Source organism: Lipophrys pholis (genome assembly GCF_963383615.2).
Source record: "Lipophrys pholis genome assembly, chromosome: 7".
Taxonomy (NCBI): domain Eukaryota; kingdom Metazoa; phylum Chordata; class Actinopteri; order Blenniiformes; family Blenniidae; genus Lipophrys; species Lipophrys pholis.
In genome coordinates this window covers 11,639,269-11,663,653 of record NC_137638.1, presented here as the reverse complement: position 1 = coordinate 11,663,653, position 24,385 = coordinate 11,639,269, and the positions used below count along the sequence as shown (strand labels likewise).

At 40.3% G+C, this 24,385-nt stretch overlaps 1 protein-coding gene across 4 annotated transcripts in view; it reads left to right on the top strand.

The window, feature by feature from the left end:
- Nucleotides 1-17,713, top strand: part of slc23a2 (solute carrier family 23 member 2) — a 36,639-nt gene extending 18,926 nt beyond the window's left edge. For all 4 annotated transcript variants that reach the window (XM_080467734.1, XM_080467737.1, XM_080467735.1 and 1 more), the window contains 12 exons: nucleotides 140-256; nucleotides 1,369-1,526; nucleotides 8,156-8,244; nucleotides 8,494-8,561; nucleotides 9,578-9,759; nucleotides 10,513-10,633; nucleotides 11,904-12,060; nucleotides 12,670-12,817; nucleotides 12,926-13,031; nucleotides 13,453-13,720; nucleotides 14,358-14,453; nucleotides 15,016-17,713. In XM_080467734.1, the coding sequence (XP_080323860.1) occupies nucleotides 140-256; nucleotides 1,369-1,526; nucleotides 8,156-8,244; nucleotides 8,494-8,561; nucleotides 9,578-9,759; nucleotides 10,513-10,633; nucleotides 11,904-12,060; nucleotides 12,670-12,817; nucleotides 12,926-13,031; nucleotides 13,453-13,720; nucleotides 14,358-14,453; nucleotides 15,016-15,293 (1,788 nt within the window). In that variant the 3' untranslated portion in view covers nucleotides 15,294-17,713. The remainder of the gene's footprint in view (nucleotides 1-139; nucleotides 257-1,368; nucleotides 1,527-8,155; nucleotides 8,245-8,493; nucleotides 8,562-9,577; nucleotides 9,760-10,512; nucleotides 10,634-11,903; nucleotides 12,061-12,669; nucleotides 12,818-12,925; nucleotides 13,032-13,452; nucleotides 13,721-14,357; nucleotides 14,454-15,015) is intronic.
- Nucleotides 17,714-24,385: the final 6,672 nt, after the last annotated feature.

Below are 24,385 nucleotides of genomic sequence, written 5' to 3'. Positions count from 1 at the left end.
TTTTAATCAGACTGTTTTGGGGGTTTTTCATTCAGAAATTCCTGCTCTTCTAGTTTCATGAGAATTTGACTTATTTCTGTACAAAGTAAACACTATAGAATTTGTGGATGAATATGTTTTCTATGTTCCCTGTGTGCAGAGCTCGATGTCCGAGACCCTCGACAGCACAGACAGTGTAGATGCAAGGAGAATGGATATGATCTATACAATTGAGGACACTCCGCCCTGGTACCTGTGTGTGTTTTTGGGCTTACAGGTAAATATACACTTTGCAAATGAAATGGAAAAGCATGCCCATACATTCCCTGTAGAATCAGTGCGTGCGTGCCTCTCACGCTGAATTTTGGTACGAGCGTCGTCTCCGTGCAGTATTTTTCATGCACATGTGCCGGGGATTCATTAAGATATTGACTCTCAGGCACAGAAATAGAGGTTTGCTCACAGTTGTCGTCATGCTGGTGGTTCAGTAGGTTAATGTCTTCAGCCTGTGACTCAGTGTGTTTGTGTTCAACACCAACACAGGGCTTTTGGCTTTTTGACCATTTGTCAGAAGAGCTTCATTTGCTGAGGTAAATGAAATAAATCTCTAAATTCAGTGAACAATGGTTTTAACAGTTGAAATTCCCAAAAGATCTTGGGGCTTTTTACCTACATCGCTCCAGTGGAGCTCTTAAACTAGCTTTTAAGACGTCTTGTTTTCATAAAGGGTTGGTCACAAGCGAGCCAGCTTTCAGTAGATTTAGGAGTTTCAATCACACAGAAGGTTGCAAAGGCCAGCAAGGTTAGAGTGGGTGAGTATTTTCCACACACCCTGATAATTATGTCTGTCTGGCTATACTCGCGTGTCATGAGATGTCTTTTCTTTTTGCAAAATGAGGTTTCTTTAGCAAAACAAAAAATACAATTATCTGTGGTTGAACTGCTATGGTAACGTCTTCCTAAAAATAATGCTTTTGTTTCCTTTCTTTTGGGAAATTTATTTTTAACCAGCAATGCCAAACTGAAGAGTTTTCTTTACTGCTCACAAAGTACAAAATAATAAGAAATGTAAGAACATAGTGACTCAGTTCTTTCAGTTTTACTTACTTTTCCAATGACTGGATGATGTTTCTGCCAAACTCACAAGATACATTTCTGACAAAATATTGACTTTGTTCTGGATTAAAAACCTAAGACAAAATGTTCACTTTTCATGCAGTTCCCAATTCGTATTATATTTGCCTCTGCCAAGGAGGTTATAAAATCAGCCACGTTTATTTGTCTGTTTGTTTCTGTTGACACTTCTGCTCCAAATCATCATGAAGTTATGGCAAACACTGAACTCGTAGGTACATGTAAATACTCACTCTGTGACACCTCTCTTTCCAGCACTACTTGACATGCTTCAGTGGAACTATCGCCGTGCCGTTCCTCCTCGCCGATGCTATGTGTGTTGGCTTTGACCAGTGGGCCACAAGCCAACTCATAGGGACCATCTTCTTCTGTGTGGGCATCACCACCCTGCTGCAGACCACGCTGGGCTGCAGGTACATACACATGGAATGCCCCATAAGAAGTATTAAATCCATGCCTGCATCCAAATAATAAAGTCCTTTATAGCCTTTGTGTTTATGTAAAATGTACTTTTCATTATGTCTTTACTGAATTTCCAAGTCCCCATTTTCCTACACTTTACTTTTCTCCTCCATAAGTACCACTTTAAGACAAGAGCCATCATCTCCTTGAAGTTCCTCTTTCTCTGCATCTCCTCTCTATGTCATTCTGAAGTGTGTGTGTGTGTGTGTGTGTGTCTGTCTGTCTGTCTGTCTGTCTGTCTGTCTGTCTGTCTGTCTGTCTGTCTGTCTGTCTGTCTGTCTGTCTGTCTGTCTGTCTGTCTGTCTGTCTGTCTGTCTGTGTGTGTGTGTGTGTGTGTGTGTGTGTGTGTGTGTGTTACAATCGAAGCCTCACAACTTCACAATGATCCACTTAGTATGCACACATTTGTATGAAAGGGGTTTATTCTGCAGCAGTTGCCTTGTTGCCACTTTTCCTTTGATAATGTGATGAGTGAAGAACATTTTAAGTTCCTTGTTTTGCTCATGTGACTGGGGTTGTTTCCTTGTGTGGAAGCACACACAAAAATAACCTACTCAGGAAAAGCGCATAGTTCCCGAACTGAAGGTTGAAGCGATTTTGCAATCCAAACAGAAATGGGATTTAACTATGGTCTGGTGAAGGGAGCTGCGTTCGGTTCAACTCTTGCATCACTCCTGGGTACAGAGTGTGAATAACACTGAGGTTATAATCGATTAAAACACACAGGCACATCTTTGTCAGCAGCCTGTTGATCGGGAGGGGAAGCCCTGCTGTCGGCCATGCCAATGTGCTCATGTCGGCAATACCTCATCTGACCCAGTTTCCCACAACTTTGCTACATCCTGTAGGAATGTTTCTCAATCCTCCGGCACAACAACCAAGTGTTTGACATGGAGCACTTGTGTTTTTAAAGAATGGATGGACAGAGTTTGAAGATAAATTCATTTGAATTTGATGTTCAGGAGCAAAGTGTCAATTGAAAAATGCATTCTAATGTATTATTAATGGACTTATCTAAGGCGCCTCTTTATTCTTTTTTTAATTTCCTCTCGTCTTGTGTATGCGTATAGTTCATCTGCAGGTCACTTCACTGTGATTTTTGTTTGTACTTGCAAATGAAGGTTTCTGGTACAGAATATTGTGTACTTATGCAACCACTTGATTCAGCTCCAAGGGTCAAAACAGTCATGAAATTCATCAATAGAAATCCACAATATTTTCTGTTGCCATGGATATTATTCCATTTCGATGAAAGCCAGGATGAGTTGGCGCAATATTATATTTTTCTTTCATTAAAGTACAGCATTTCAGAGATGGGACCTTTTCTGTTTTTAATAAACTTAATCTTTCCATCTTGGCAGGTCAGTTTCATTGTCCTGTTATCAGTACCAGGGAACCACAGCTCGGCCAAATGCCCTCATTCAGGCAGACGTGCAGTCCTTAGTCTGTGTGACACCACCTCAGGGGCTTGGACCATCGTCTCAGTGAAAATAGTGCGCAGACATCGACTTATCTGCCTTTTCTTTTTTGTCTGATTCAAACTTTTAGAACAAAGACCAGAGAAACTTGTTTTATATTCATATTCTTGAATTGCATGTAGTGGGGGGGGGAAAGTAGGCTCCTGTTTAAAAGAAAAGTCATTTTAGAGATTAGATAAAGGAAATCATGCATGTTGAGAATGATGGTATCTGATCAGCTGTCCAGTGCTATCAGATTACACTCCTCATGTGTCATACTTTACAATAGTCATCATCTTTGCTTGATCACCTTTTATCACCGTTCTTAATCGCATAAAGAAAATGGCACATTTGGCAATTTCCTGTAAACATTATTACTCGCATGAAAGTCTGCCAATTCCTCAAAAAGTGACTTACATTTTGGATCTACTTAATTTCATGGTGACCACACACATGCCAGCACAAACATTTAACTTTTTAACGAGGATTTCAACATTCACATCAACATCTTGTCCTCTGCTCCTAAACAAGCCCATTTTACTGGTCCCTGGTGGGTCATGTAACATACTAAGTTGTTAGTAAGGAGATTGCCCTCTGATGGCTCACCAAGGATACTCAATCTTATGCTCAGGTGGTGACGTTTGAGTTAAACAGATTATAATGTAGATTTTCTTTTTCCATCTACAGATTAATGAAGCAGGATTGTTTTGCTCATGGATAAAATGATATTCCAGGACATTCACATTTTCTTGAAATGTTTCCAGCATTTCCTGAGTTTTAGGGCCAAATGTGACTGTATCCCAAGCTCCAAAATGCTTGATTCTACTCTTCCCGTTTTGTAGCCACTGTCATTTAAAAGCTACTTTGCCACATCTTTAGAAGTGTAACTTTGAATTTCTATCAAGAGCATTTACAATTTCAAGCTTGGTCTCGGATACTGTTGATGACATCAGTCTGCATTTAAAATCTATATTGAAATCGGTATTATAGAAATGTACGACCAAGAAACCTAGAGTATTGGAAAACATATGCTACACATGCTTATTGCACCTCTTCCCTGTTTTGGACTTCATGGGTGGTTGGTGTAGACGTAGGACCTTTTCAGGCTTAACATGGCCGGTCTGTGCAGATATTCAGCCACATGGCAAAAATACTGAAAGGATTTTTTTTTTCTGCCGGATGGAAGGCTTCATTCCTTCAGTTCAGCCATTCAAGAGAAATTCTAAATTGACTCACTGCTCCTCTACAATGAAGGGAGCCAGCTGAGGTTGTTTTCTTGGTACCTTCCTATAGGCCAGGCACGTCAAACTGGGACGAGACCCAAACGTTGGGCTATAACCCGATTGTTCGATTATATCTGACGCTTGCTGTGGCACGTATTTGTAACCACCAGGAACTTTATTTTTAAGATAAGAAATAGGGGGCAGGACTGGGCTATTGTTTTCACGGCAAGATTATAGGATTATATTTCCTCATACTCGGAAACAAAGACACGGAAGAATCTGCCCTCGGGTTCTCGGAGAGAGGCACTTTAGTCAAACAAGTTATTTTCCTATGAGACAAGACTGACAAGACAATTCTTATCCCTCATCTCTCCGTAAACTATATCGACCGAAATGGCACATAATAGAGTCAACATTGGGAGAGGAGAAAAGCAAAGAAAAAACGAGTTGAGAGTGGCCATCAGTAGCAACTACAGTCTGCACACAAAGCACTGGGTGGAATATGAAACTCATCAAACATACAAGTTGGTACTTTGAACCTGAACTGTATGTAATATACCAGACGTCACATGGACTGGGATGCTCAGAGGATGCATGTGCATGTATATCACTTTATTACTGTATAAGTGTTGCTATCTTAGCCATTTGCAATGAAATTTTGTTCACGTGTGCACCTGTTGTGTGTATTTTTGAATGACAAAGAGCTATCTATTCATATGCAGTTTGGCATTTGATCATATTTATGCCTGAGAACTGATACGCAACATCTGTCTGTCAGTAGCATGGAATATGACCCTCTTCCATTATTAATGTGATCTATTCTCAGTTACATTCTTGACATTTTGGGGCGTGAATGCTCTGGTTCTGTTATGTTAGTATTGTATTGTTTGTTTTGCTTAGATCACTGCAACTGTCACATGTTATTGTGTGATCTCAAGCTGTGTAAATGGAAACCTCAGTGAACTGAAGGCATCTTTTGTTTGCTGTGTTGCCTTCTTGGTAAATTTAGCCTTTTCATGAAATCAGATTAATGTTGAAAACCGACATCAAACCCCAATTCTGTCAGCTTTCATATTTCTTACTGCTTGTGTGAGAGGATGCTTTTAAAGTGAGCTTAACCTGCCCTAACCCTCATGTCAATACACACTACTAGACCCCAAGGCCAGATCTTTTCTGGTATCCCTCAGGGTACTTCACACACACTGGGCTTTTTCTGATTTTAACGTTTTTGATTTTAGTATTGTAATTGATTTCTTCGAGGAAGAATGAGACACAAATATCAGATGAGAACAACTAACCTTTCCATGTATTACTACCCCTTGAACTCGTTCACATTTTGTCCCATTACAACCTCAAAGGGAAATGATTGGGATTGTATGTGATGGACCATCACAACGTGCTACATAACTGAAGTGGAAGGAAAGTGGTACATGGTTTTCCAGTTTTTCTTTATAATTTTATTTAATTTTTTTAATTTACAAATAAAGCACTGAAACATGTGGTGTGCAAAAGTATTCTTACCCAGAGTCAATACTTTGTAGAGCCACCTTTGCCTTCAATCACAGCCACAAATCCTTTGGGGTCTGTCTCTACTAGGTTTGCACATCTGACTGATTTTTATTTATTTTTTGCCCATTCTTCTTTGCAAAATAGGTCAAGCTCAGTCACATTGAATGGAGAGCCTCTGTGAACAGCAATTTTCAATTTCTGCCTTTGATTTTCAAATGGATTGGATAAATTGGACGTCTGGACCTCCATTTTGCCATTCTAACACAGGAATACGCTTTAATTTAAACCTTTCTATTGTACCTCTGCCTGTATGTTTTGGGTCGTCATCCTGCTGGAAGGTGAACCCTTTACCAAATCTAAAGTCTTGTGCAGACTAACAGGTTTTCCTTCAAGATTGCCATGTATTTGGTTCCATCCATCTTCCCATCAACTCTGACCAGCCTGTCTATCCCTCCTGAATAAAAGCATCCCCACAGCATGATGCTGCTACCACCATGTTTCACAGTGGGAATTGTGTGTTCAAGATGATGTGCTAGTTATGAATGAATGAATGAATGAATGAATGCTTTATTTTCGTTAAAAATAAAAAATAAAAACAAAATCATGTTTTTACAAAATAAACAGACAGCAACCGAAAAAGGAATAGGCTGAAGCCTCTAGGCTTATTTGTGCCTATCCTGTACCATCATAGGATTAACTGAATAATTCACAATAAAACATCACTAATACTCCATTTCTACTGAAAAATCAAATTCAATCAAATTTTCCACCAAACATATTGTTTTGCATTTAGTCCATAAAGTAAAATTTTGATCTCAGCAAACATGTAGTGGACGGTGCTCTGGTCAGATGTTTGTTTAATATGGCTTCTGGAAAACTATGGTCCTATTTGAGGAGTGCAAACTGATAACTGCCCTGTGGATAGATTCTCTCACCTGAGATGTGGATCTCTGCAGCTCCTCCAGAGTTACCGTCGGCCTCTTGGCTGCTTCTCTGATGTATTGATGTCTATCTGCCAATTTTGTTTAATCTCTTTTGTGCAGTTAATACTGTTAAAGTCCTCTAAGACCAATAAAATATCTATAATGTAGCATTTGAGCCAAAAAGTTTGAAAACCTCAGAAACCAACCAAAGGATCAACAATTTAATACGTAACAGAATAGTGGCATAGTCACTGGATATTTGCTAAGGAAGAGCAATCTGACTAATCCAGTCTAGTATAATGGAAATCTTAGAATAGTTTGTATTTCATTATGAAGTGAATGAGGTAGAAGAAAAAAAGATTGTCATCATTAAGCCCCAAAACAATATTTATGTCACTTGTTCCTCTCAACAAGCAAGGATTTAATGTACATTACATATTATAAATGACCTGAACCATTTACTCCTGACAGTACTTCACATTTACTTTGTGTAGAGACGCTGTACTTGATGCATTGGCATACAGCAGTGAAGAGATGTGGAGTGAGATGTGAGTGATTTGATGAGTCAAGTTGTTCCAAGTAATGTGAGCATTCACATGTGCATGGTCGATCTTGTGTGTGTGCAGCTGCTGTCGTTAGACTTTATTATCCATTCAAGCTGCTTGAGCCGTTTTTCTTGTTTGCACGGTGACTTTGTGTTCTCCAAGAACATGCAAGTTTAGTACATAAGGTCAAATTGACGCCTTTTCTTTGATAACATTATGCTGAAATAAAAGTTTGATATACATTTTTTGGGGGAAACAAGCAGATGATGGAGATTATACACATATTTTGTACAGTAGTTGTAATAATTGTATACATTTCTAATACACCAAAAATTAATTCTTGCATTATTCCAAAGTGGCTGTAAACATGATTGATATTTTGAAAGTTGGACTAACACAAATGGGTAATTCAGTTTAAGGTGAACTCCTGCATGTATATGGAGCTGTTGGGCTGGAACGGGACGAGTTGCACTGCACATGCCATGTCAGTGCTCCTTTAAACAATCATTTTGAACCAAGATCTTCATGTGATCACATGTTTCACCTCGACAGAGTTGATTAGGAAATTTGTTCACATACTGAAACTCTTTGATTGAAACTAACAGATGTTCTTCTACTCCTTTTTGTCACAGTGATCACTTCCTTTTTCTTAAAAGTTGTGGGTTTTATTAGATTGTTCACAACTGGTATTATTCTGTTCTTGGTCTTTAATGCCCATACAGTCTCCCTGGTTGCCTTTTTTTCCTCGTTGAACTGTCGTCACAGCTTGGCCAAAACTGATCTCATGACCGTCTGATTACCTAACATCTGACACAGTGAATAATATGTAATTCTGAATGACATTTTTTAAAGATTTAGTTTGTTCATGTCAAATTTTCTAATTCTGAAAATTGTTTCTAAAAATCATGTTTTCTTGTCTTTAGGTTACCTTTGTTCCAGGCCAGCGCTTTTGCCTTCCTCGCACCGGCCAGAGCCATCTTATCCCTGGACAAATGGAAATGTAACAGCACCGGTAAGGTTTTTTCTGCTTTTCACCCTTCTCTGAAAAACTTTCCCCAAGTACTGCAAACAGCATGTCATTGTTGACTTTTGCTCCAAATATACGAATGCTTCAAGTTTCAGCGCTCGTAATGACAATGGTGACTTAAACGGCCCCAAATGGGATTATCTAGTTTTATCTGCATGCTCAAAATTAATATCCACAGTTGATTTTGTGTTATTTATTTTCTGATCCGCCATCTCGTCTTTTTCCTGCAACCAGCGATCCCAATCGTGAACAGTACAGAGCTCCTCCACACTGAGCACATCTGGCACCCCAGGATACGAGAGGTGAGGCGGGGAAACACAAACGGGAAAAGTCGCAGAAGAGGGAGTATAGACATGTGAGAGGATTGCAAAACATTTTTCTGAGAAAAGCAGACCAGAAAGTTTACGAGTTATTCAAGCTAGCTTAAATAACACCTCATGTAATGCCTTTACACAAGCATGTAGAATAGGGGGGCGTGGCCAGTGGTTGCACTCCGTTCACAGAAGCAGATCTGTTCCTGCATGTCTGCAGGGTTTGTTTTGTGTGGCAAGTGCCTTTAATTTGCATTAACCTTTTCCACTGGCGAGGAGCCAGTGGAGTAATGTGTTTTTTTATGTGACACACGAGAGAGACAAAACTTAATCAGACTGAATCTGATTGTTGAACGGAGAAGCACGCAGGTGATCTAAGGTGATGGAAAGAGATGCACAGACCAATAAAGCGCATGGAAACACGATTATCTCTGAGAAGGCTGGTGATTCTGTTATCCCGTCCCATCAACCCATGGTGCAGACGGCTTATTTTACTGGAGTCACGCATCTGATTTAACAGATTATTTATCTTAAGGGAAAAGAAGAGGCTGTTCATGTACAGTGTCTTCAGTGGTGATGCAGATTAATTTGTACAAAGCTCATCCGCAGTGTGATGGTTATGTGCATAGATGAAGCAAAATATTTCTTTCTCTCATGATCTGAGAAGCAACTGAGGGATAATCATCTCTTTCATAAATGTTTATGTCAGTGTCATTTGTAGGCTCAAATCATTTTTCCTGAGTCATAATAGGCCCCCGTGTCCCTTTTCATTAAACCTTTCCTCTGAAGTTCACTCCATTGAAACGGTGCAGGGACCACTGACTTGGTTATCTAAAGTTGAAGTGTTCTTAAAAATTGGTTTTCAATAACAACCAACTTCATCTTGTTTTTATTTACATTAGACTTTATGATGTTGAGTCAAAGTAAACACAACTTGTCTGCTACTATTGATTTATAAAAACTGCTATTATCTTGTTGACCTTTTTGCTTTTCATTTTCTGGGTCAGATCCAAGGTGCGATCATTGTGTCCTCCCTGGTTGAGGTGTGCATCGGAGCGCTGGGTCTGCCCGGGATGATGCTGAAGTACATTGGACCTCTGACCATCACCCCCACGGTGGCCCTCATTGGGTTGTCTGGTTTCCAGGCTGCAGGCGAAAGAGCGGGAAAACACTGGGGCATTGCTATGCTGTAGGTACACACTCTTATACAAAGAGATGCAAATCATGTTTCTTCAGAGTGACACACCTTGAAGTTCCTTGTTATATACATTCACATGATTATTATTCAGCATGCTGTTATACAACAGATAGTAGTGTTATTTTTAGCATCGCTAAATGTAAAGAACTGAACATATCCTGAACCTGCAGAGAGCTGTAATGCAGCAGAAGCAAGTTTGTGGTTTGATGCAGTTTTGTCTGCCATAACAACTGTAACCATTGGAAACCACCGACACTGTTTGAATCAACAGTCTCGATTTTTCAGAATAAAACATAATAAAAATTACCATTTTATGTTTTGGTTACTTTCAGGCTTTACAGTAACATTGTAAGCAAAGTGAAGCGCCTCTTCATCTTGTGGATCACTGGAGCCGTTAAACCACAGATGTCTGATTCATGGTGGAAGATGTGCATCATAGATGTTATATTGAGCTGCAGTGACATCAGCTACTGCTGTGTCATGGCTGTTTACGCAATCGCCAAAGGGCCTCTCCCCTTGCTTCACGTGGCCAGAGGATATGTGCCAGTAATTGCCACGGATTTCTCACGCACTTAAGATAATTGATTGGCTCTTGAGTCTCTGGGGTCCAGACACAGACGGAACTAAATGGGACGTGTTTGTACAGGATTAGCTCAGTCGCAGGAGAATATACAGTTGATGTAATAAAACACCATTATCTCTCTGTGATCCACCAAACTAAAGAGGGCTTGTTTCTGTCTGCAGGACTATCTTTTTGGTGCTGCTCTTCTCTCAGTATGCCAGAAACGTTCACTTTCCTCTGCCGATTTATAAGGCCAAGAAAGGCTGGACGTCTTATCGGCTGCAGGTCTTCAAAATGTTTCCTGTAAGTAAACAACTGCATACATACCTCAGTTTATTGCCTTTTCCAGTGAACACTTTTATAGAATAAGATGGAATTGAGTGGGTTTATTGCATTAAATCCAGTGGAACAATATTAAGTCCAATCTGTCATAGCATAAAATGAACAAGACACGGTATGTTAAGTTTTTTTTGATCCCACACATTGGAATTGGCATGTTTCAACAGCTGTAGCAGCACAAGTAGCATGTGAAAGAAACTTATGTATGCAACATGTGTATATGAGTTTTGTTTGCTGTATTATTAGTGACATAAAGATCCACATCAGTTTAGGTGTCATATACACATCAGTTTCATCTCCATTGGGCAGGTGCATAAGGAATTATCAATAAGGACACCGCTGAATGTTTTCCTTCAAGTACAAAGAACTATGAGTTCAATATGAAAAAAGTAATATCTTTTTATAAGACCTGAAGAATTAAATTTCTTCAAGAAAAAGAAGTATATCAACATGTTCCACATTTTTAACAACGCATTCTGCTTTCAGGTGAGAAATTGTTTGAAGGAAAGCTTCATTAGAAGAGAAGGGTTGTGATCCCATAAAGGTTTAGGTTATTCTGCTGACCTCATTTGTTTCACAGTGGGAAGTGTGTAAATCAGTCTTTTTCTACCCTCTGCTGGTGAAAAGCTTAACTCACACAACCAATCAGTCTGACTTACTGCGGTCTAACAAACGGGCCTCCTGGAGCACCTTAAAATGTTAACAAGCTTTTGATGTTGTAACCTTGGAAACTGGCACCACTTTTAACTCGGTTCAAGACATCATTTACTTTCTCTGGAAGGCCAAAAGTGTTAAATGTTTTCCTTGTAGTGAAAAAGATGTTGAGTAACTTTCAATAGTTATACAAGATTTATTTAAAAGAGGCGTTTCAGGCTGACCTCCTTTGTTTTGAATAATCAAATGTGGCTCGCAATCTGCAGCTTTACACGTAACCTCAACCTACCCCGCCCTCACCAGCGTTATTCAACTGAAACATGAGACGGAAAAAGAGGGTTTACCTGAGGTTTTCCCATGCAGGACTCAAAAATCCACCCACCTTCAGGCACTTTAGGATTGAATAAAAGGCAGAAAAAAACCTGTGGGAGGCCTCATCCATCCCTACAATTCAGTGACGTCAATTCACCTGATCCTTGAATTAAACTTAAACTTGAGCCTGGAATCAAACCAGGGATAGTCTTACTGTGAGTTCAGTCTGATAATGTCTAATAACTGTTTTGTTTCCTCCTGCACTTAGATCATAATGGCCATCCTGGTGTCTTGGCTGTTGTGTTTCATTTTTACCGTGACGGATGTTTTCCCGCCGGAGAAAGAAAAGTACGGTTTCTACGCCCGCACAGATGCTCGTCAAGGAATCCTGATAGCCGCTCCGTGGTTCAAAATCCCATATCCCTGTAAGTGTGTTTGACGAGGAACAGTCAGATGGACTTGAGCGGTTGGAGTTGTCTCAGGTTTTCCACATTATACCATCATATTGTGACTCAGAGAAATTATAATCTTAAGTGTATGTGGCATTTTGAATAGAATATACTGAAAACAATCATTTAACACCCAGAATATGACCCATCACAATTGTGACCACTTTTCATCTTAACTTCACAATTTTGCTTTGATCTGCTCATTTGATTGTTTAACAGTTTCTTTTATATTTATTTTCTAAATTGCACAGGCCTCAGACTTGCAAGTGTAGTAGATCTAACTGGATAACTGAGGGTTGAGTTAAAGAAACCGAACATTTTTAATCTTTTTAAAAAGATTGAGAAGCCTGGGAATGACGGTGTGTTTGTAAAAAGCATACAGATTTGAGTGAAGTGTAAACTGCGATGTGTGGGGAGTGTAAACTTAACTGGTTTAAATGTCACTGTTTCCCTCCTTTGAGACACAATATTTGGTGTGTGAATGTGTGTGTGTGAATGTGATGAACAATGTAAAGTGCTTTGGGGCTGCTCACGCACATGAAAGGCGCAATATAAGTGAAGTCCACTCTGTTTTTATTACCGCAGTCCAGTGGGGCCTTCCTACTGTAACAGCTGCCGGTGTGATCGGCATGATGAGCGCTGTGGCGTCCAGCATCATCGAGTCGATTGGGGACTACTACGCCTGCGCTCGCCTCTCATGTGCCCCCCCTCCTCCCATCCACGCCATCAACCGGTAACTCTTACTCATCCCCTGACTTGTTTGTTGCTGTTCATGAAGGTTAACCTGCACATTTCAATGTCTGTTAGATATATTAATATGGTTGTTGTAATCTGTCTGCAGCGGGATCTTCATGGAAGGTCTTTCCTGTGTGCTGGATGGTCTTTTTGGGACAGGAAATGGCTCCACCTCCTCAAGTCCAAATATAGGCGTCCTTGGAATCACAAAGGTAGTACACATTCACACATACACACAGCTGCTCTCATTCTTTTCTCTATTTCACCTGATGTTTTAGCTTATGATAACTTTGTGTTGCTTTCAATTTAGTTTTAATTCAAGCATTTAAATCTGTATTTATTTTTCCCATTACTTTGATCAAAAAGTGGCTTAAAAATGTCTACAGTCACGATAGCAAAGTGTGGTAGGTTTAGTTCAGTCCTCCCGTCTCTAAACTCAAAGCAGATTTTTTTATATTCCCCTGTTTGTTTTTGTCTGTATTTCCTCTCTAAAATCACCCACTGAAACGCTGTCATCCGGCCCTCAAAGGGAGGCCACACCACTTTAAAAAAGCACTCCTCCATAATCACTGTGAAAATGTCTCAAAACGGGTGTGTCCCTGAACTCCTTCTTCTCTTTGATTGTTCGTCCAGGTGGGCAGCAGACGTGTAATCCAGTACGGTGCAGCCATGATGCTGCTGCTGGGGCTGGTGGGTAAATTCAGCGCCCTGTTCGCCTCACTGCCGGACCCTGTCCTGGGAGCTCTGTTCTGCACCCTGTTTGGTATGATCACAGCAGTGGGACTGTCCAACCTGCAGTTTGTCGACCTGAACTCCTCCAGGAACCTCTTCGTCCTGGGCTTTTCCATCTTCTTCGGCCTGATGCTGCCAAGCTACCTCAAACAAAACCCGCTGGTTACCGGTAAATGCTCTACAGAGACTTAAATACAAAAATGGTGTTAGTGTTATTTTGAAGTGTTGTCATCAGAAAGGTTTAGTCTATATGTACGCAGCATATTGTCATTTGACATTGACAACTACACGTGTTGATCAACAGAACTTAAACTTTTTTATGAGCATTTCTAATTATATACTATCAAGAAACTTTAAACTTTGAGAGCACAGATGTTTTTGATTTGGTGAGGAATGTTGAGGTTTTTCAGAAGCCACAAGTCTTTTTCTAACGGTGTTTAGGCATAAATTGTTTTCTACTGTTGTGTTTGAAGATCGAGTACGCCCACACATCAGTTTGATGCCTCATCTGCCGCCGCCTCCACTTCCAGTTCTCTCCCACCTCAAAGCTGTTAAACATAGATGTTAGAGTTCATACTCTTAAGTATATTGTTTAAGAATGATAGCTATAAGAAAGACTGTTGTGAATGAACCCACTTGACATGTCATAGTTTGATGGTGTCATTGTTGGAATTACCCCAGCTCACAAACCAGGCTGTGATTATTTCAGTTACAGATTCATGAGTTCAGGCTGGACCATTTTCCCTTTGAACCTGAGGACTATGTAATGTAATTATTGAGTGAATCCGTCTCTCTGTCTTATTCAGGCATTGTTGAAGTTGACCAAGTACTAAACGTGCTCCTCACCACTGCCATGTTTGTCGGTGGATCGGTGGCCTTCATTTTGGACAATACTATCCCTGGTAAGATATTTAATTCTCTTTCTCAGTAATAACAGTGTCGAAGTACTGTTAATGAACAGTTGGGAGTATTTTCAAGGAGTAAGATGATGTGGCTGTGACTGGCGCAAGTACACTTGATTGGAAAAGAGCCGAGGGAAGAAGAGTTTATGGAAGTATTGATGAACTTCTTAATGTCTGATGGTGCTCTGATGGTTTCCCTAAATGTTGTGAGGTTAAACAGATCAGAGATGAGCAGCTGTACCTCTCCAGCTATTGGAGGCTGTAGATTTTAGAGGTGTTGGAAGAAGAAAAGTAATTTCATTGACGTTATCACTAAATGCAATTTAAGGTTTAAGTCATTCAATGCATCCCTGTTAATATATTAAACTTAATTTAGAGACAAATGATTCCAACTTTAGGTGAAGTGCTTTGTCGCGATTCTGCCGTCACTGTTTGCCAGTTGTGTGGCCTTCACAAGGATCAAGATTGCCGGCCCCTGGTCAAGAACATGTTTCTTGATCTTGAACTGTTGATTGTAAACTCTAAAGAACAAGTGATTTAATATTCTTGTTCTTATCCCAAGGTTCCCCGGAGGAACGGGGCATCAGGAAGCTGAAGCGCGGTTCTGGTCTCAACGCTGCAGAGCTGGAAGCGATGAGATCTTACGATCTGCCATTTGGAATGGACTTTATCCGCAGACACCAGGTCTTCAAGTACCTACCCATCAGCCCCACATTCAAAGGCTACCCATGGGGGAGGCTATTGGAAGACAGCAGATGCAGAAGGGGACATGGGGATCCCGGAAAGGGCGGAGGTGGGGGAGGGGAGGCGGGCACAACAAACGGGGAGAGTGGGGTATAGCCAAGGTCCCAGAGAGGCTGTGAATCTTTCTGATTTTGGGGAGCAAGGGATGGTACACCGGGGATGTATGATGGGAGTGGAGGACAGAAGCAGCGCAGGACGGTGTGGAGGAAAATGTGATGCACCAAGCCCCACCCCATCCACCTTTCTGTCAGTATGTGTTTTCTTTACCTTGTGTCAGTATTTTCCCACTTCCCACTATTCTCAGCATGCCGTAGCAAGCCACAGCATGCTCTAAAAGATGTCACCATGCGGAGGTCAGTTGGTGTGCGTGCATGTGTGTACAGTGTGCAGCAAGAGATAAAACGGGTTCCTGCATCAATTGACTTGCACCTCAATCCCGAAGGAGACAGATGGACATCAGAAAACCAAAGCTGTTGGTTTGATGGTTCACTGACTCAAAAGCACTGCTGCCTTCTACTGCCCCGAGTCATTTAATATAAAAAAAGAAAAAACAAAGTGCATATTCCACTAAAAGCACAGTAAGTTGGATTATGTCAATTGAGGATCATGTTATGAATCATTGGCCTCCCAAGTTGTTATGCAACCACATCAAACACACACACGCACACACACACACACGCCAGCAGCCTCACCAGGACTAGCTTCAGCGCTACAAATGCATGACGGGGGCCATGCAGAATGATGGGACTAGTTTGTCAGGTGCCCTTAGCCATGCAAAGTGATTGTGAGATTTGTTTTTGCACTATCTGCCTCTTGATTTTAAAAGTAGAATGTCGCTTCACAGCTCGCTCCCCTAATTTCCTCAGCAAACGCTCCTCAGAGACCCTCATCACATCTGCTCATCTCCACCTCAAAGCACTTCGCAGCCCTCCCGTTTTAATCTAGTCAAGTGCTAATTTTAGCAAGATCTCCCATGTGACTGGGCAACAAAAACAATTCAAAACACACTGCTAATCCACCAGTTTACATGTAAATACTGTCAGTGTTATGCAATAGTTACTAACGAAACAAAAACTTTCCTAAATGCACCCATGTTTCATTTCTCTTTCAAAGTGCAACTGAGGCCCCGTTTACACGACAACGAATTAGAGTGTATTCGCAAAACTTTCTTCACTTTTGGGGGGTCCGTTTACACGACACCAGTTTGCGGATGCACTGTATCTGCAAAGTTTTTAATCCGGCTCCCAAGGTGGAAAGATTCTTTCACGGGGCAAATCCCTCCTGCAGAGACTGACCCGGAGGCTACAGAACCTGCTACTGCGCATGCATATCTCTCCCCCTTCCTCCTGCTCATTCAGTTGTAAACAAACATGGCGGCCGCGTAGTGGTACGACTCGCGGTCCATATTCCAGTTTTATCGTCCAGATCAGTAGTTTAATAGTTGAGACTCACCCCTGATAGCATCCGATGCATCATCAGTCCATGCGGATGTCGGGTTCTCTCCATTTTCCTCACATTTATAGTGTAGTGTTCTCTGCACACGTCTGTGTAGTTCCGTAACAAAATCAAGCAACAGCGCCTTCCAGTGGCCTGGCATTCTAACTACATCGTTGCCTGTGTGTCTGCTGCTGCAGTGTAAACGCCCCCGCTTTTTTTTTGCGGATTAGGTGTTGTCAAGTGAAACATTGTTGTGTAAACAGGGCCTGAAATAAGAAATGCCCGTTTTTTTTTATAATTTTTTTTTATTTGCAGTTGTCGACTTGCACATTTTGGCATTAACATTATAAAACATTTGCAAAAGCAGTGCACAGTTACACAAACATGTAACCTTGTCATGGACACTTTGTACATAAATACTAATTTAACCAGGTCACCCACAGCAGAAGTAAATATTATTTATGTCTGGACCGCATACACCTCAGACCTTCACAGGTTTTAATAGTCACTTACGCTCAGTTTTTTGCAGTAATATGTGTTTTAACAGGACCTCACCTGCTGCTCTCCAACCCCCCCCCCCCCCCCCCTTCATCTGAGAGTTCAGCAAACTCATCCTGAATAGTGAAGGTTGTTTCAGTTCGACTATCTGACTATAGTAAGAGGGCGTCTGGTGGTTTCTCTGTCTTGTTCTCCATATTGTTTTTTTTTTTTTGTTTTCGTATTGTTTTATTATCAGCAGTCAGCATCACTGCTGATGTCTTTTATAGGCATCAAGTAACACTTTTCTATGGTGTTGACTTCCCTTAACATTCCTCTTCCTTCTCCCCCATCATCAGTCGCCTCTCCCCCTCGTCCCGCCGCCATTCGTCAACTGCTGATATCTGTTACTGTTCATGTGCGTTGTAGTTCAGGATGTGGCAGCACGACTGGTGGAGGGACGCAGTTTTAAAGCGTCGGCAGCCTTATTGGACCCTGAAGAGCAAATCACACCGCGTGCCTCCGCTGCTTTCACCGAAATAATCAGCGGATTCAAGACCAGTTTGCAAATATATATATATAAAAAAAAAAAAAAGAAATTAGTAGAGACAAAAATTAGCACAACCAATCAATATTTAGACCAACGAGATTTTCAAGAAACCAAAATTGTAACAAGCTTCTTGTTTTATTTCTGATACCGTGAACCAAAACTTGTCTTTACCGGCATTTTCTATTTGTTGTGCTACTGAGATACTTTAAAAAAGAAAAGAAAAAAAAAAATCCCCCACCATTTGTCATTGTTGTTAGAGATATTTATTTATTTATGAGTAGGAACTTATTTAAAGACTTCTATAAACAGACTAATGTTTCTTGCACAATGTTGAAGGTGTATTCATTCGTTTACTCAGTCATGCCCTGTAAATACCGGCGTGGTGGCGATTTGCAGTCTCGGCCCCAGCGAGAGACGGCGCTTTCAAAAACTCGCCTGATGACCGCAGCTTTATATCAAGTTACTTTTTCATGTTGAACAGAAGCTGTTTCTACTTCATTCCATTTCTATTTGTTGTTTATAACAAAAGTTTTGTCAAATTTCTGAGTCTGGGCCTTTTTTACTAGCAGTGCGGTTTGCACATGTAACGGTGCCAATAAGATCCGGGTCCAGGTGAGTGACCGCTCACTAAATTGGAACCTTAATAATACTAATTATTTAACTAACTAATATGACTAAATGCTTGCGCGTCGGTGTCTGATTGTATGTCTTGAATGATGAATTGTTGTCTCAGGACAAAACCAAGGTTCAACTCCCAATATTTTCACAAACTGGCTCTCAGCTCTGCTTCTCTACTTGTGCTCCATCTGCAGCGCTCCTCCAACAGTGAGCGACGCTGCATCACAGCTGTACTCGAGTTTCTGTTGTTGCTGCCTTGACAGAGGATTTTAACATTCTGCACATCACAAACGTTTTGGATGTTTGATAAATACCGCAGTTTGATAGCTGAGCTCGTCGGCCATGGCAGCATTTTTATTAGCGTGAGTAAAGCCAGCAGAGGGAGTATTGTGCAGATAAACCACAGTTAATCTGGAGACTCTTCTGCAAGAGCAATTTATCTTCCATTGTTTTTCGCAGATGGAAATGAGCTCTCGGCTGAATCTGGCATATTTACAGCGTTGGGTGTCTGTTCATCAATATACACTGTCCTATTCAAATAAATTGAAATTGAGTATTTAGAGGGTGTGAAACTCGTACAGTCCAAATTGATCTATGTTATCATGCAGCACAATGTCTGCATGATAACATAGAAATAAGACGAAAACTGGCACAAACATTTTAAATTCTTCAAAAGATCTTGTGGCTCTCAACTTGTCAGTGTGTTTCCAACATCTCGAGTGTTGACTAAACTCTGTCACTTCTTAGGCTGCAAAGTTTCTGCGGCCTTCAGCACATCTTCGTAGCGGGTCTTTCCCGCTGATTGTGTTGTGAGCAATAAAGTATCTCGTGTTCACTGCTGCATAGCTGCATGCATCTCTGCCACCTGCCGCTCAAGTTGGTCGTTTTACTGTTGTTATTTCGAGTACAGCTCCCTGTTTTGTTTTGTTTTTATTAACATCATGCAAGGTCATTCTGCGAGCCAGATTGGACCAACTGATGTACCAGTTTCAGCCCACATGCAACGTGCAACCCAACTGCTCAACCATCCGTTTGCCCAGAGCTTTAACTCTGTGGCCTCAATGGAAATAATGTGCTGCAACATTTTCACTTGGATCTATCGATATGCAATATGGAGGGAAGTGATATCTAATGTTTGCAATGCAGCTGTTATGTGCCTGAAGGTCACAGGATTTAGCCAGCAGGTGAAGATGTTGGATTTCAACATTGGTTTTTACTAAATATTACAATTTCCAGCACAGTAAATTATAAACATTGCTGAAGCCAGGAAAAAAAAAAAACAACTATGAGGAATGAGTGCAGAAACTGGAATTCCAGAACTTCACCATCCCCACCTGGAAGTTGGCCATGCTCAGGACTGTCGGCTGTAAATAAAAAGCGGCATTTGTTTAGAGAAGTCACCGAGAGCCGATGGTTCACCAGCTGATTCTTTTTTTCCTTTTTGTTTTTTAACCTTGCTGTCCACTTGCTCCAGGAGCAGGAGACCCTCACGTCTTCTCTCCTGGATGAACAGAGGGCTGTTAGTCACCTTCTTCAAGTGAAGTTGTTGGTAAATAGCAGGCAGACCTGACATTCATATGCACAACTCGTCACTTTGTTTTCCCGTCATATGCTGGTGTTTGTTTTCCCATCCCATCCAGTCTCTCTCCACACACTCGCCCTCTGCTGGAACCCTCAGTCCTGCACTGACTAAATGCTGGTGTCCTCTCATGAACGCGTTCCTGGTTTTCTCCCCCGGGGAATTTTTTACGGTTGATGTTTGTGGATGCAGGAGGAGACGCCGACTGGCCACCTTGTTAAGAGTCTGCAGGTGTTTATGCAGCTCGGCCAACCTGCCTGATCATTTACCTTCAAGAAGAACATTTGATGTCTCGGTGCCTACAGGCTGCTCCCGTCTTCATTTTAATTCTTACCTCCCAGCTGTTAACACACTTCTTTACACAGAGATACAGGTTTCTCCAAAAGTCATTGCAAAATTGGTTCTGTTACAATCAAATCATGCTCTTTCTGCCTTGAATCCCTCGGATCAGTCTAACCAGCATATGGCTCTCAGAAAGGTGGCCATAAGGTGTGAAACACAAAGACATCAAATCCCTTTCAGTTATTTTGAAGGGGGTGTCACCTGAAGAATATACTTCTGTGTATTGTTTTATCTTTTTTGGATGTTTTTTTTTTTATATATATATATATATATACATATATATATATATATACATTGTTTTTATGTTTTTGCAAGCAGATATTTGTAAAAAAGAAAAATCTAATCATACCTTTTAATCTTAAATCATGCTGGAAAGCGCACCCTTTTGTTGTACTCGTTATTTAAAAAGTAAATACATTTTGATCCTATTTTAAATCTGTGCTTTGGTGGAGTCATTTATGTTTGTTTGTTTGTTTGTTTGTTAGAACCTTTTCATATTGTATTTTTTTACTCTAACGTTGCTTTCTGTCCAAGTTAACACATCAACAGTATAAATCAAAGAACAATCCGAGAGACTTTAAATAAGTGTAAAAACAAACTTTAAAAAAAAAAAATGTATATTTAATGAAGGAAAGTTTGCTAAACATTCTGGAAGATAAATTGTGTAAACTAATTGTAGCAACAAATTGTTTTATTCTTTGTTCCTAAAACTATTTAATAAGATGTTACAGAATGAATCAAGTCTTTTGTCTTCTTTCGTTTCACCAGACTGGACGGTGATTTCTTTGTTTCTGACGGCAACTCAAAAAATATAAAATACATTGGTAATCTGGTTGATTACTAGAAAGTCCACTAAATTAAGGTTTTTAGATGTATATCTGTTCATACTTGATTTACTTAGTGTTTTTATTGACATAAATGAAATGCAAACTATCCATACACTTATTTTCTTGACTACTTTTTTAAAATGAGGGTTGCAGGAGCTCAAGCAAGTGATTGTGTTGAAGACAAGTATATATTTAGACATATATTTAGTACATGCATTAGACAAGTGGTCAGTGTATGACATAGATTCGATTTTATGCACAGAACAGAGGATTGTTATTGGGCAACCATCTACCACAGCGAACTCGGGAGTTAAATCACTACACGTTTTAAGACTAAGACCGCCAGTGTGTGAAGATGCTGCACTGTTTCTGAACATGGGATTATCACAGTGGAATGACATTTATGTATTTAGAAAATAAATAAATAGTAAAAATTGTACATACCATTCTAATTCACACAAAAAGTTGTAAATGGCATTTTTTTTTTTTTTTTTTTTAACCTTCGCTAACGTTAGTTATGATTCTATATTTAATGGTTTGTATGTATGTTACCAAATTTTCACAAAAAACTATTGACCCAATTTGCAGGAAATTTTCAGGCATGATTTTTCTTTATTTAAGGATGGTTCAATTAAATTTTGAAAATGATTGGTTCAAAGGTCAAGGCCTAGGTCAAGGAAAGGTCAAAGTATTTTCATCATAACATGGGCAGTTTTAATCCGATTGTCAAACCAATGCCAAAATGTTCCATTGTCAATTATAAAATAAAATAGAATTTTAAAATAAAGGTCACACCCTGGAGAGGCGAATCGATTAAATAATAACCAAATTAGCTCTTTAATCAAGTCGCCTTTAAGTGACTAATTGTTCAATCTGGTGAAAGTTCAGTGATTTATATCCAAAAAAATGGAATAGCAAAATGCTGACAGAAAGCTTTTTTAATAGAAAAAGGAATGATAAGCAAAACATTTGCTGCACCAAATCAATGACTGAATATAATGGGTATTTTAAAGAGGCAGAGTCAATCAGTAGTAAAAACAAAATTGGCAAATAAAGTCAAAATATTGTGGAGAAATGGCTTCCACCTTGTGAATGTCACCATGTAACGTTTGTGTGAGGTACAAGCACAGTCATGACTCTGCATCGTAGCCCACTGCTGGACCCAAATACACTCCCATAAGCCATTGTCTGCCATTACATTTCATGCAAATGACAAAAAGAAGAATCGGAGCTTCGTCTGCTAAGGGGAAGAAACAAAATTGTGAGCAAACAAAACGAGTGTCTCTCTGGGCAAAACCTTGTTTCTACAGAGTGAGCTAAAATTCAGAAGTCCGTTGAATCAATAGATTAAATTCTCATTTGAAACCTGAAAAATACAAATTTCCACAAAAATACAGGAGAGGTATCCTGCCAGGTGAAATACATTTTTAAACAAGAGACAGGTCTGTTCGGCAGCCTACTTCTAGTCCCATCCAACAAACAGAAATGACCCAAATCTGTCATCCATCCTTCCATTCATCTTCTATCCAGTTCTTGGGTGTGAAGTGATGGAGCAGAGTGCGTATTTTTTAATGTGCCACACAAATCTGTTCACGGAAAGCTCCAGAAGCAGTATAGAACAATAAATGAATTATAGAAATTTGTAATATTAATAGAATGTTTTGTAGAAGACCAATCATACATTGCACATAGAATCGTAGTCGTCTTTGAGTCCAGCTGTGTTGGACTGGTTTAGGGGTGGATAAGTGACCGGGTTAGTGGGGGTTCTGGTCCAGGACAGTCTGGACTCTGGGGGAAGAAGCTCTTCTTCTGTCTTGATGGCTCAAAACAGAGAAGCTGACAAGGTGGGGTCCTGAATGATGTTGGGAGTCTTCTTCCTCACTTGGCTCATGCAGATTGAGTCCACTCTGTTGACTTCAGGAGAACCAGCGGAACCGATCAACCAATCACGTCCTCGGGCTTGGTGGCCATCAGGACCATACCTATGAACAAATTCACACCATAACCAAGATTAGTAATTAAAGAAAAATCACTCTATGAAATGTTTTGTGCCAAAGGGTATGACCCCAGCGAAACAGAAGCCGTTTAATATGGAATCAGAAAAAAAAATGGTTGCATGTGATTACCTGAGACTGTTTGTTCCTTTCTATTTTATACATTATATTTTATTTTGTGGTTCTCTAAGTTTCTTGTTGTCGTTTCACTGTAAATAGTTAAACATTTATCAATATTGGGCGTACAATCGAGATTTGATCTTTTTGTTAAAATTATATTTTTTCTTTTAATTCTTTTTGAACTTTAATATATTTTTGTAGCATATGTTGAGCATATTAAGAAACATAAAATCAATTTATGGTGTGACTTCTGCATTAGCAATTAATTGCATATATAATTGTACAATATTTTTGTAATAAATATTTCCACAACTGGTGTGCAGTGCTGACATGAAGGTTAGACATGCAAGCTTGTGTTTAGAAGTTTGCAGGTTTGTATCTCACTGCTGAAAGGTTACTACTGTGGTTCTCCTCCCCGGGCAAGACTGCTTGACCCCAGTGACAGTCCACTGCTACTAGTATGTGTAGTTAAATTACATGTTTTCATTCATAGGTACAAGGCATCTTCCATACATATCCATCTTCTTCATCCTGTTCAGGGTCGTAGGGTGCTGGAGCCAATCCCAGCTGACTATGGACCAGGGCAGGCTACATGCTGGACGGGTCGCTGGTACATCACAGGGCAAACACACGCTCACATTCACACCGAGGGGCAATCTAAAGTCTCCAATTAACCTTAAATGTATGACTGTGAGGAAATCGGACGACCCAGAGGAAACCCAGGAACGCATGGGGAGAACAAGCAATCTCCACACAGAAAGGCCTGGTCCGTACCCACAACATTCTCGCTGTGATGCCAGAGCTAACCACTGTACACCGACTGTGGCCCAGGAAGGAGGGACCTCAGGGAAAATTGAATAAAGTCAGAATCGAGACTTGGCTATGTGTCTTGGAAGACGTGTCACTCCTCATCCGAGTGGCTTCATCAGTTCATGCTGTTCAGTAGATAAGCCTGGCGGAAAGGTTCATAACACGGGCTGATGCACAGAATAGAGTTTTCAGGGGCTCAATAAAGCTCTTTGTTTCTTTCTTTTTGTTTCATTCACAGATCTAAGTAATGAACGTGCTGTGAAGTTAAAGATGGGGATGGACTTTGTCACGTGGCTTTGAACTTCCTTCACCTTTATTCACATTTATTTTATTAATTTTTTAATCTTTCAGTGAATCCGTGAGAAATAAAGTACAATGAGTGGTGTCGTGCGCGTGCACGTCTGTCCTATTGTTGTCGTGTTTTCATTCAGCTC